This window comes from Pleurodeles waltl, chromosome 4_2 (genome assembly GCF_031143425.1).
Source record: "Pleurodeles waltl isolate 20211129_DDA chromosome 4_2, aPleWal1.hap1.20221129, whole genome shotgun sequence".
Classification (NCBI taxonomy): domain Eukaryota; kingdom Metazoa; phylum Chordata; class Amphibia; order Caudata; family Salamandridae; genus Pleurodeles; species Pleurodeles waltl.
In genome coordinates this window covers 839,170,683-839,184,271 of record NC_090443.1, presented here as the reverse complement: position 1 = coordinate 839,184,271, position 13,589 = coordinate 839,170,683, and the positions used below count along the sequence as shown (strand labels likewise).

At 43.3% G+C, this 13,589-nt stretch overlaps 2 protein-coding genes across 4 annotated transcripts in view; one reads left to right on the top strand and one right to left on the bottom strand.

Moving 5' to 3' along the window:
- Nucleotides 1-2,422, bottom strand: part of MYSM1 (Myb like, SWIRM and MPN domains 1) — a 328,895-nt gene extending 326,473 nt beyond the window's left edge. For both annotated transcript variants that reach the window (XM_069232570.1, XM_069232571.1), the window contains exon 1: nt 2,154-2,422. In XM_069232570.1, the coding sequence (XP_069088671.1) occupies nt 2,154-2,215 (62 nt within the window). In that variant the 5' untranslated portion in view covers nt 2,216-2,422. The remainder of the gene's footprint in view (nt 1-2,153) is intronic.
- A 484-nt stretch (nt 2,423-2,906) lies between these two features.
- OMA1 (OMA1 zinc metallopeptidase) overlaps nt 2,907-13,589 on the top strand; it is a 435,938-nt gene continuing 425,255 nt past the window's right edge. Inside the window, exon 1 of one of the 2 annotated variants that reach the window (XM_069232569.1) lies at nt 2,907-2,997. The gene's annotated coding sequence lies outside the window, so the exon portion shown is untranslated. Of the gene's footprint in view, nt 3,098-13,589 lie in introns of both variants that reach the window. The other variant, XM_069232568.1, reaches the window with a different exon arrangement.

The following is a 13,589-nucleotide window of genomic DNA, read 5'->3' as shown; positions in this document are numbered from 1 at the left end:
CTGCCAAGTGGTGCCCTATCCAGTTCCTGGGACCTTGACAGCTGAAGCTGGCAGACAAAGACTGAAAATCCACACACAGACCACTGTGTGGGGAAATTTGACGCACCTTCCGTGATGCTCCACCTGTATTGTGCCTGAAAGATCGACACAATGTAGCTGAAGAAACGACACGCAACACCCGCTAATGGAGGCTGATAACAACGCAAACCCCACACAGCAAAGTTTTGTGATACCGTGCAACCTAATTTTCAACATAACAACGCTGGGTGCGGAAAAACACCACAAAGCCTGCCCAGATCCACACAACGCTCTCTTGCGGGAGAGGAGAAACGACGAGCGCCGACCCGACCGGAGAGGAATGACGCACAGTCTTGCTTGCGAATGAGAAATCGACGAATCGCTGGCCTTTTTCGACACAAACTCGTCTGTGCAACTTCATTTTGACACTACCCACTACTTTTGTGAAATAACAGCATTGTCACTGTTTTCTGAGGATTAAGTCTCTTACTCTTTGAAAATTCATAACTTGGCTTCTGTATGTTGGATTTTTGTTGTTTTAGTCTTGTTTAGATAAATATGCTCTATTTTTCTAAACCTGTGTTGTGTCATTTTGTAGTGATTTCACTGAATTACTGTGTGTGTTGGTACAAACTCTTTACACATTGCTTCTGAAGTTAAGCCTGCCTGCTCGTGCCAAGCTACCATGGGGGTGAGTGGGGTTAATTGAGGGTGATTCTCTTTTACCCTGACTAGAGTGACGGTTCTTGCTTGGAAAGGGGGGTAACCTGACTGCCAACCAAAGACACCATTTCTAACATTACTCAAAATACTTATTTAAATAGGACTTTTTTTATAACTCTATTCATCCCAATGCAGGGGGTGTCAGAGTGTTTTACGTACACATTACATAGACAACAAATCATACAAGTTTGTAAATCAACATATAGGATATGTTACATAAGGCAATGTATACTTGTAATACGCACAAATGTACTAATGATAGACCTGCTAAACATATGTGTGAGGTCTTAAGATCTGATGTCCCTTTTTGTGATATCACTTCCTTTAAAGTCCTCAATTGTGATGTCCCTTCCTGTGGTGACACGTGCAATGTCACACGCCGTGATGTCACTTGCATACTGCCTAACTTTGTTATTTAACCCCACTTCTTTTTTAGGGTCAAGCGCGCAAGTGCTCTGGCCCCTGTTGTAATCTCTCTGGGGGCTTTTAACCACGTCCATCAGTTTCGTTGGTTCGTGGGCTTGCCTTTTAAAATTCGCCTGATGTCATTTGTGAAAGGCATGCATACGTCATGCCTTTTCCGGTGTTTAGCCCTCCTTGACAGCACTGGTAAACTTCTGAAAACATACGAGGCTCCATGTTTCCTGCATGGCTTCTGGACTACTTTTTCTTTTTATTTCCTACACAGCACGATCTCGCTGGGCAGGAAAGTCAAGCGCTTGCATGACACTTACCCTGTTACATAGTTAATTGCATAACTGCTGATACGTTTAACTGAGATCCAACTTCTGTTTCTTTTTGTGTGTTTCTTCACGTGCATGCTCATGGCGTGGTGCTTTAAATCGGCTCGCTTATGTAAAACTGTATTAATTTTCATTTTTAATGTATGTGGCAAGAAAAGCCCGGTTAGGACTTTACAACACTAATAGCTCTAGGTTGCACAAATGAGAGACCCACTGCATTGCAAATGCTTGTTTAGAACTTGTGCCCTCAGGGTCACCCATGTGACAGTAATAAGCAGTTGTCTGCCAATAACGTTATAACGTTCAAATGCTGCTGTCGACAGAGACGCTTTAAGGCAGGTTTTTACGTATTCTTATTATACAATCCTGTAAAGCACTCAAATAGACTATTTTCTCACGGAAAAACGTACATATCTAATCAATAGTTAAATGTTATGGTGAAAAGCCGTGCAAAGTGGGCTTGATGTAACGTGGGACATCCTGGCATTTTAGCCAACAGCATTTCGTATATGACTCTTTGGCCAATACTTAGAATAGGAGAAGCATGAAAAGTGCTGTAAACCACCACACCATGACATGATGAACGTGTAGCAAATTTTAAGAAAATCACCTGGTCAGGAGCGGCATGTTATGCCAGTCCCAAAACCAAGAGTAGACACTACTACTCACCCGCCGGTACCTATTTCAGACACCTCATCTCCTTCAATATCAACATCTGCTTCTTCTGCCATGGCAGGGTCGCCTTCCTTTTCGGCTCCTTTTAGGCGCGGCGAGGATCCAAGCTGGTCATAGATAAGATCACAGCGTTAGGACAATAAGTTACAGTGCGAGCTGTGCTGTCAGAAAAAGCAGACACGCTTCCATTGCCCAGAGGCCGCAACGGACAGAAACAAGAAGTACAGCAAAGAGCCAATAGGGTGCAAAACATTCCACTTAACAGTGGCAACAAAAGAAGGACGAGCTTACATCCTCAAAGGCATAGAACGCTTTGTATGGTGGTGCATTGTTTGGAGAACCCGAGTCTCCATCTTGAAATGGAATCGGAAATACTAATTTAAACGTTTGTTAATGCTGAAACAAATGCAGTTCATTGTGCCCAAAACTGAACTTATTTTATATAGTGGAAATGTCAGAGACACCTTGGACTGCGCGGTTTACTCGAAGAATAGGAATGCCACTAACATTTGCAATAGCGAAAATAATTACCGAGCATGTGAACTTAACAGAAGAAAAAAAGAAATATAAACTGAGTTGTATTGCGTGTTAGTTTCAGATACTATGAAAGGTTATACTAGAGCGTATCAGCTTGGTTTGGAGTAATGTGCCTATTTTCATATATTGTTAAAAGTGTTTTCTATTTGAATAGATATTTTGTTCTTGCCAAGCACTGCTCTAACTTGAACCGAGGGTCTCCCATTGAAAGATGGCGCTCGCATTCACACGCATCCACGAATGACCGCGACTACCTTGAGGCGAAGAGGGGTCAGTTGCACCCCTGCTGTCAAAATTTGAGGTTTGTAGTAAGACGTGATGCTGTGTCAGTGTATTGTTATGGAGAGAGGTAGCACTTTCTAATGAGCGTACCTATTCCAGGACATCGCTTTCGGACCCAAGTAAGTAACCGAGGACGTCCATTGCTGCACCGACCACGCGCTGGTGTTTTTTTTTTTTGCGCGCAGAGGTGCAAAGTTATAATAATTATTCTGTTATGGGTTGGTACTGACTCGGGCCGAAGTTCCCAACCGCAGTTAGTTTGTTCAGAAATGGGTGCGTTTTTTATTTCTAAGAGCAGAAATAAAGAGTTTGTTCATGCATTAGTAAACAAAAATGGTTCTTGTCTCGTAGAATTGTACTACACTTAACTAAAATTTAATAACTAAAACGAAAGTTGACGGTTCTTAAAAATTGCATACAAAAAACCTTCAGGAACTCCCATGTATTAATTAAGGTAACTGTCGCGTGCTCCCCAACCTAGTAGCCTGCATAACACACCACACACGGAGCTCAGAATTAACATCTTTACTCTTCAGCCTGCAGCATGTTACTAACTCACATAACAAACGCCTGCTTTACGGCAGTGCAACTGGTGCGGTTGCAGTAGGTGCTGACTTAGCTGAAGGGCAGTATTTAAACACTGCAAATAAGTTCTGTTGTTGTTTGGAGACTGCAATATAATGCATGATGCCAAAAATGCTATTCTGGTCAGGCAGGCCCTGCTAACATGTAAAAGTATTAAAGTGTTGGTATTAGAAGTGGGGGTGGGGGTTTGGAATAGTATTTGGAGTCCTTTTTCTTTTGACCCACATCCAGCTTGGATATAAATGACAAAACATGTTAGTGTTGGCCCATTACAGAGCGGTTTACTGTTGATAATTTTTTCAGTTTAAAACAGAGCCCTATTACCTTAACGCTTCTTTTGGCCACTGCCTGGTTACTCCCAGTATCACTCGAGGCCACCCTAGAGGCCCCCCCCCCCCAAGTTTGAAGACCTCTGCCGTAACCTTTAGGACCACACCCTGATAACTACTATGTCGATTACCCTTCAAAGTAGAAGTGGGCATATCAGTAAAATAGGGAGAACTGCGGTGAAGCCGAACCCATAGCCTGGCTAGGCACTAAGAGCTGAGCCAACAACACGCTTGACACATAAATCCTGAAACAAATGCCATTTAAAATATGATAACGACTGTCTAAAATCAAACACACTGTTTATTGTGCGTGTTTCACTTTAGTACATTAAATTATATCACTGCACTTCTAAATATGAATTTACACACATTTGTGCCGCCCCACTGGTATCTTCTTATTCCTAGTTTAACCATGATGAAATGTTAGAATGTTAATAGAGTCATAGTAGTGTCGCGTGGGCTCTCATTATCCTAAATGAGACTACTGGATTTCTAGGCAGCAGGATCGATCACGGTGTGGAGGACTGAGTCGGACCCACATGTAAGGAACTCTATCACCCTAAATCCGGTTTTTGCTCCGGCTAACTAGCAGTGCCTCATTTCTCCAAAGGGGAAGAGATGATTGGGCAGCCGAGCTCATGACATCTTTGGAACTTCTCAGGGAAGTCGTGGTCACTCAGATCCAAACCAACTCTCTCATTTACAGTATGATCTCATATACAAATGACAAAGGCAGTATAAGTTTTATATAATGTTTTAATAAAACGACTGTATTTTAGATAATAAGGCGTGAGCCGCAATAACCAGAACCATACAACACAGTAGGATTGAAATAGTCACCAGGAGAGTAAAACATAAGAACAAAGCTATCATGGTGTCTAATAGTTTCTACTCTCCCTCTGCTTGGTCTATTTCGAGCACAGCATGTTAAGCTTCTAACTTGCCTTTCTGAATCCCTGGGGAGACATCAGCCCTCATACCTGAGCAAAGGCCTGTGATCTTGGTTCAGCATCTGCAACAAGGCAGTCAGCGTCTAGTTGTAGTTCCCTGGTCGGAATCTCCCTCTTGCGTGTATTGGGACAAGGAAGTGATTTTATAACTAACATGTCAGCGTGATCACAAAATGTCCCTATGCAGGAATGCCAAAGACTAAACTCCTACCACGTCTATCGGCAATGTACCAGACTGTATCCTTGACTGAAGCACAGAGTGAAAAGGAATGTGTTATGGAGAACTCCAGTGCTGAAGTAGGCTAAACAGTGTGATATGAATAAAAAACAAGACCGTAGAACTGGCTATTTGAAAAATAACAGTACGAAGCCTAATAAAAGGCATTTAGAGCAAAGTGCACAGAGGCTCTAAGCTGCAAGCAAATTAATAAAATACATCCAGGGCAAAGTGCACAAAGGCCTAAAGCCTGAAGCTAATGCGCAAAGGATATGTAAAACTAACCACACTACAGTAGAATGTGATGATGTATTGTGGAATGTTATTTGGGATGTTGGAATGTTATTGGGGTCTTTTGAAGATTTTTGCCTTATGAAGCAGATGTGTTGGCCTTTTATATGATGTGTGTAAGGAAATGCCTCCTTGGCATGGTTACCCCCTGACTTTTTGCCTTTGCTGATGCTAAGTTATGATTTGAAAGTGTGCTGGGACCCTGCTAACCAGGCCCCAGCACCAGTGTTCTTTCCCTAAACTGTACCTTTGTCTCCACAATTGGCACAACCCTAGCACTCAGGTAAGTCCCTTGTAACTGGTACCCCTGGTACCAAGGGCCCTGATGCCAGGGAAGGTCTCTAAGGGCTGCAGCATGTCTTGTGCCACCCTAGGGACCCCTCACTCAGCACATGCACACTGCCTCTCAGCTTTTGTGTGCTGGTGGGGAGAAAATTACTAAGTCGACATGGCACTCCCCTCAGAGTGCTATGCCAACCTCACACTGCCTGTGGCATAGGGAAGTCACCCCTCTAGCAGGCCTTACCTCCCTAAGGCAGGGTGCACTATACCACAGGTGAGGGCATAGGTGCATGAGCACTATGCCCCTCCAGTGTCTAAGCAAAACCTTAGACATTGTAAGTGCAGGGTAGCCATAAGAGTATATAATCTGGGAGTTTGTCAAACACGAACTCCACAGTACCATAATGGCTACACTGAAAACTGCGAAATTTGGTATCAAACTTCTCAGCACAATAAATGCACACTGATGCCAGTGTACAATTTATTGTAAAATACACCCAGAGGGCATCTTAGAGATGCCCCCTGAAAACATACCTGACTTCCAGTGTAGGCTGACCAGTTTCTGCCAGCCTGCCACACACCAGACATGTTGTTGGCCACATGGGGAGAGTGCCTTTGTCACTCTGTGGCCAGGAACAAAGCCTGTACTGGGTGGAGGTGCTTCTCACCTCCCCCTGCAGGAACTGTAACACCTGGCAGTGAGCCTCAAAGGCTCACCCCTTTTGTTACAGCGCCCCAGGGCATCCCAGCTAGCGGAGATGCCCGCCCCTCCGGCCACTGCCCCCACTTTAGGTGGCAAGGCTGGAGGAGATAATGAGAAAAACAAGGAGGAGTCACCCACCAGTCAGGACAGCCCCTAAGGTGTTCTGTGCTGAGGTGACCCCTGCCTCGAGAAATCCTCCATCTTGAGTTTGGAGGATTCCCCCAATAGGATTAGGGATGTGCCCTCCTCCCCACACGGAGGAGGCACAAAGAGGGTGTAGCCTCCCTCAAGGACAGTAGCCATTGGCCGGAGAATATACCTTTTGCAGATCCACACTTTAGTTTGTGATGGGCTAATAAGTCACTAGTTTTCTTTCCACATCAGTTTACTACAATATGCAGCATTTGCTGGGACAAGATGCCTTCCCACGTCGGGATGAATCTGTACAATCTGTCTCAATATCTTGGCACATGGAATGTCAGTGCTTCATAGGAAATCAGTATGGCCATGTTGCTCATATACAGTAAAGATGAATTCCTTTCTGAAGAGTGGTGTACATCACTGTAACCAAAATATTTACCTTCCTGGTGTATTGCTCTGGCTTAAAATAAGAGGAAACAATGCCAAAGATTGCAGCACTCTTAGTCTGAGTAATTGAATTATTAAGGCACTTCCCAGATATCAAATAAAAGCACACAAATATATGAAAATAAGCATTTAACTAAAATGACGTAAAACGTGTGTATACACCAGAAAAATCATAGTAGTAAAACAATCACAGACAGAAATGTGCAATGCGTCAACAACACAGTAAAGTTAGACGTGGCACTCCAAGAAGTCCAATGTTCCTTTTTTAACAAATCAAAAAGCCACAAACATCTATCACCCAGCACGTTTCGACCTACACGGTCTTGGAGTGCCGTGTTCAACTTTACTGTGTTTGGAGAAAAGATATCACAGGGAATCAGTCCATCCCTGATGCAGGCACCAGCTGTCGAGCGAGCTGTGAGGGGACCAATATGCTAAATAATCAAAAGTTAAAATCTATCACCATGAGGCGTAAATTCGTCATCCTAGCCAGCAACATGACTGAGGAACCCTCCAAGGCAAGAGACCACACATGGGATCAAAATTATCCGGGTGGTGCGTCCACTCCACAGGTGAGTTCCAGTCTTAGCACCAAGTCCCCCCATCTTTTATACAAACCAGAGAAATGCATTCTAGAACACCCTTCCCTCTATTACGATATCAAGTGCTGGCTGTACTTGGTCTGTGTCAAAAAAATGCAAAAGAGCTGTCCAGGCCCCAATGCATATTCCAGTGGCAGAGCTGCACCTTTCTCTGATTAAAACATTCCCAGCCTGTTACCCTCTTGTCTTGTCGCATCCCCCATAATATGTTCCAACACTGTATGACCCTGTTCCTGTGAGAAAAGCATAAACACGTACTGTGTGGAAAACAAGCCCGGTGTGGAAAAGCCCTGTTGCCGTAACAGCATCTGAAGCAGTGCACAAAGTAGAATGAATGGTCAAGACAGAGTTGGTGGTTAAATACACACAGCATTACAGCTGGATAACTAGGAATAAATCTACCATAACTTCCATTCCTGAAACTCCACGGTATTATTCTGGTATTCTGTGTTTTCTTTTTTTTTTCTTAAACTGATACCTACCTAGACTTTTTAAACTGGTATTTTCCTGGTATTGAATCCAACACCCAGTGTGTGATTTAGAGTGTGGTGGTAACTAACAATTCTCCATGTTTACAGGGTAATGCAAAATATTGGGTAAATTCTACCAGCTCGTTTTCTACCATCTTTATGAGAGTGTTGTGGAGGAAATTAAGCCAGTAACTTCTACTCCTTTGTGTTTTATTGAGATTTTGGAGGATTTCCATTTACCACCAAACTCCTATATCAGACCATTATTGAAAACAATAACAAGCAATCTATCAGCTTCCAGCTTTTCTTCATGACTTGGCCTTGCATCAGATATATATGGTAAAAGATAAGGATACCATTTAAATCTGGAGAAACCCAAGGGTCATCAAACTTGCCACTGATTGGCAGATTATATACATTCCTGAATGCAATAATAATTTCAAATGTCATTTCTGTACCTTTCTAATGTTATCTCCAGTGACTATACTGCAACACGTTGTTTGTCGGAACCAGTATAGTTAAGCATGTCGGGATTACTTTTTTAAAGAAGAATGCGATTGGGTGCTTATGATTAAAATCTTCAGTCTTTGCAACACTGTTATAACTATTTTCGGAATAACATTCTACAGGTAGATTTTCTTTGGACACGAATGTAGAACAGAATAATTGCAGTCTTTTAAATTCCCTTTGGTCTACTGCGTTCAAGGCAAATGTACCTTCTTTCGGGTTAATCATGTCAAAGGGTCTGTTAATGTAAAGTAACCTAAGACCCAGAAGTCCTCCAGCATCGGGTGTCTAAATGCTGCCTCACTTGTTCAGTCTGATCCTCCCCGTAGAATCACTATATTCAGTTTCAGGAAACAAATTAGTTGGCAGCAAAACATTTTCAGTCCTTGCAGCATGTTTGTGGAATTAACTCTAGCACTATATTTGCTCAGTTTAAGACCACGTGACTTTCAGGGAAACAACTTAATATTATTAGTGTTGTAATAGTGACCACCATCACAGTAGTGGCCACTCCATGCAAGATTACTGACAGTGATCACCTCACAGGGTTACGTGGGTAAGACATAACAGCTAAAACTGTCATACAGGAATAATTTGTAATACTGTATGATTTATCACTTGAATATTAGCTTCAATAATATTTTGGATTTTTTTCTTCTCTAAACATCAGTTTATGAGTTCTGAAAGTAAACGTTTTCATCACAAACGCATGCTTTTCATTTTTGGGATGCAATATATCAATTCAACCAATCAAAAGGCTGGCTGTACACAGGAGAGCTATGTTAAGGCAGCTTGAGAGCGACCAGTAGTTCCCGAGCTACTTGTTGGAGAACCCTTGTCTACATGACCTAACCACGATTAGTACCTTCCCAAATAAATATCCAGCATCCAATCAGAGCTAAGGCATCACCACATCCGCACCCATCACACAGACACAGTACCTCACTGCTATTCACGCAAGACACTGGGCTGGCCAAACTTGACCCAAAGTGACATTTCACCCCTAACAACAAAAATATTCCTCCCATCACTACACTGTAAGACCAGTTGAGGTAAACCAATTAAGGCCCCAGGTCGCAGCTTAATCTGGGCCCAAATAAACTGTACTATGCATATCATCTGACGTTATCCTGTCCCTGACAATGGCACACTGAAATCTAACCTCTCTCTCCTCTGAAATGCAGGGAACCACTGGAACAGAAACTCACGGGGACATAGGACACTGTCAGAGGGAGACACTGTTGCAGGCACATTTGGCATATCCACCTGCTGACATTACAACCAACACTACAGCTGCACACTGATGAGATAAACCACACTGGATGCTATGCCCCCAACAGATAATACTTCATACAGCTACAGAATCTGTCTAGACCCACAATACTCAGCATCATCATTTGCAAGGAAACTGGGCGATCTGGAGAAGGGAGCCAAGTGAGAGAGAGCCAGAGGGACAATGGAACACAGGGAAGGGTGCAGAGAAATCCAAGATGCCCAGACTGAAATCCTGATTTGGGAAAATAAAAGTACAGACTATTGTTATCAAGTGCTGGGTGCAAAACTGCAATTAGTCGTTCAAAGGGAAGCAAATTAAGCATCATAACAGGCACAGAGAGACACACTGATGGGAACAAACAGGCACAGAAAGGAGAGTGAATGCAGGATCAAGGAACTGTACTCCCTGAAGCACGGATGTGCAGTAATGGGTGACACTGAGGCACAAGCATAGGGACAGGAGTGGAGAGTGAGCCTCAAGAAACTACAGCGACACTCGGACGAGGGACGTGTGGGCACCCGAGACTTTAAAGCCTACTACATAGCTGGGCAATTGCATTGGCTCTTATACTAGCTGGCTGGCCACAACTTAGAGGAGATAGGATACAAACTGGTGAAATGTTCCAACGTGTGCGACTACATGGGCTGCTATGTCCCGGTCCTGCTACACCCATTGCAAATCCAAACCTTTTGCTATGCACGGCTCCTGCATATTGGAAGATGATGTTACAATACACAAACTCCTTGAACCCCCAACTCCCAACCACTACGCGGGCTCCCAACACCCATGGGCACAATATCAGCCCGTATGTTATACCCATGGGAACAGGACGGACCACGAACCCTGGGAAACGTATTCGATGATGGCAATTTAATGTACCACGGAGATTTTGCATCAACTCACAGATTGCCTGAAGCATGATTTTTTACTCATGCCAGCATTCTGGGCTACGTCTGCAAACATTGGGCACCAGATGGCATAGAGCCACAAACACATGAACCCCTGCAGGCATTACACATAACGGGAAAGGGCAGGCATTTAATCCATTGGCTATACTGAGGTCGCTACACACACTTCCAAATATCATTCAACTCTCCCAAATTAAAATGGGAAGCAGACCTACACAAAGAACTCACAAATAAAGAATGGAGCTTTCTCCTGAAATATGCGAAGATACTCTCTTGTAATACATGATTTACATTTATTCAATTTTCGATATTTCATCACAAGTACTGCACACTACACAGACTTAATGCGATGTTTCCCGCAGCTGCAGCACATTGCCCCGATGTTACACCATAGATGCAGATTTCATACACATGATTTGGAAATGCCTGAGGCTTACAACTTACTGGTCACTTAACAGACACAAACAATGCGTTTTGGGTCTATTCCCTAGACCCTCTAGCTCCAAAGTCACCACACGATTCATAGACCTGGCTCTCCTCCTAGCAAAACGTCTAATGACTAGACATTGGAAATCCCCACGAGTGCAAACACTAACTCAATGGCAAGACAAAGTCTTACAATTGGGGCAGGCCTGTTTTGACTTTATCAAGATGTTGCAATATGGCACTGATGATTCAAACAGTCTTCTCATGGGTAAACAATTGTACAACTTTCAATTCAATATGAATCTGTTATACCTATATGTTGCTTTGCCAACTAAACAATGTCTAAACATTGATTTCACAAAAGCATAACAAAGGGGACAGGGAGACAAAGACAAGAAGACACAGCACTGTGACTGAAAGGCACAGTCAATCAGATAAGAAGAGTAGGACACTGAGACATGATGATATAGCCACAGGAATGGGGGGTTGCAGATGCAGGGACAGGCTATTGAAACATGAAGAGCATGGCTAAATAAACAAAGGGCAAGGGTGGCATGTGCTCAGTTACAAAGTAGATGAAGTAGGCTTAGGGGACAGAAGGCCCAAAGCTAGCCATGGAAAGTCTGGCCGAGAGACAGGAAGTCATGGATACTATGTCATGAAGACAGAGGTAGGGTCATGAAAACACAAAAACAGGGTCAAAGAGGCAAAAGAATGGGGAAACACAGAATAGAAGCAAGGTAAACCTAGATGCAGATGCCAGGGGTGTGTGCTGTGATAATATCAAAACTTAAATATTGCCTGATAGAAATATCAGGTCTTAAATATCATTTACAAAATTATTACCCTATCGTAAAGAATGATAAAAAAAAAACTACATTCGTTGGGATAATATTTTGTAAACAGTATTAGGACACAATATTTTTGACATACTTTTTCTGCTAACCTCCTTCTGACATACTACTTTACGGATACTTGGAAGAAGAATTAGGAAAATGCAGAGCCAGTTAAAAGAAGCACTGATGTGGATGAAGCAGAGACATAGTCAGAGAGACAAATATTCAGGGTGAGGAAGTAGCAGACAGGGAGGCAGAGAGATACTACTGTGAACAGGGAGTCTTTCTAAGGAGGGTTTGTCTGCACCCTCATCCTCTATTGTTTGGAGGGACACAAGGGTAGTAGACTACTGTCCAGTGATTGAATTGGGAGTTCTTTGTTAAATTACTCCAGAATCTTGAAAACACCTAAAGAAACCTAAAGCTACCAAGTCTCTGTTTCATGCTACCCTGTCAGTAACTGAAAGTTTATGTTTGTTTGCTACACCAGTGAGTAGGCCTTGCTTCAGGTCCTAAGCAGCTCGATCCTCCTCCTTCTACTCAGTTCACTTCCCAGTGCACAGCAACAAACTCAGCACAGTCTGTTCCCTAAGTGTTCTTTATACCATCTCCATGTAGCTTGTCCAGACGCCAGGCTTGGGTACATAAACCAAATCCCTTTTCTGAATTTAGTTTGGAAATATGAGTTACAGGGCCAGGTCTGGTGTTGTTTCTGGTATTTCCTAGACCATTAGTGTACGAGGCTGGCCTGGCTTGTAGTGGGTACCAGGGGTACTCACACCTTGTGCCAGGTCCAGTTATCCCTTATTAGTGTAGAAGAGGTGTTTCTAGAAGCTTAGGCTGATAGAAGGTAGCTATGGCAAAGCAGGTTAGGCTGAACTAGGAGACATGCAAAGCTCCTACTATACCACTTATATCATACGCACAATATCGTAAGAAAACTCAATACACAGAGTTACTAAAAATAAAGGTACTTTATTTTTATGACAATATGCCAAAAGTATCTCAGTGAGTACCCTCAGTAAGAAGGTAAGCACTATACACAAGTTATATGTACACAAACCAAAATTAGGTAAGTAAGAGCAAGAAAAGTAATGCAAACAGTGTAGAATTACAATAGGTTGCAATAGGCAAGCATAGGTATAGGGGCAACACAAACCATATACTCCAAAAGTGGAATGCGAACCACGAATGGACCCCAGACCTATGTGAGTTTGTAGAGGGGTGCTGGGACTGTAAGAAAACAGTGAGGGTTAGAAAAATACCCCACCCTAAGACCCTGAAAAGTAGGAGTAAAGTACACCTACTACCCCCACCAGAGAGCACAGAAGTCGTGATAGGGGGATTCTGCAGGCAGAACAAACACCAGCAGTGCACTGACAACGGATTTCCTGACCTGAGTACCTGTAAGACCAGGGGACCAAGTCCAATAGTCGCTATAGTGTCCAGGAGCCCAGGAAACCCCAGCTGAAGGTGCAAGGAAGCTGCCACCGGTTGGAAGAAGCTTAAAGTTCTGCAAGAAAGAAGAGGACTAGGGTCTTCTCCTTTGGAAGACGGATGTCCCACGTCGCGATGAAGCTTGCAGAGGTGTTCCCATGCAGAAAGACCGCAAACAAGCCTTGCTAGCTGCAAGGGTCGCGT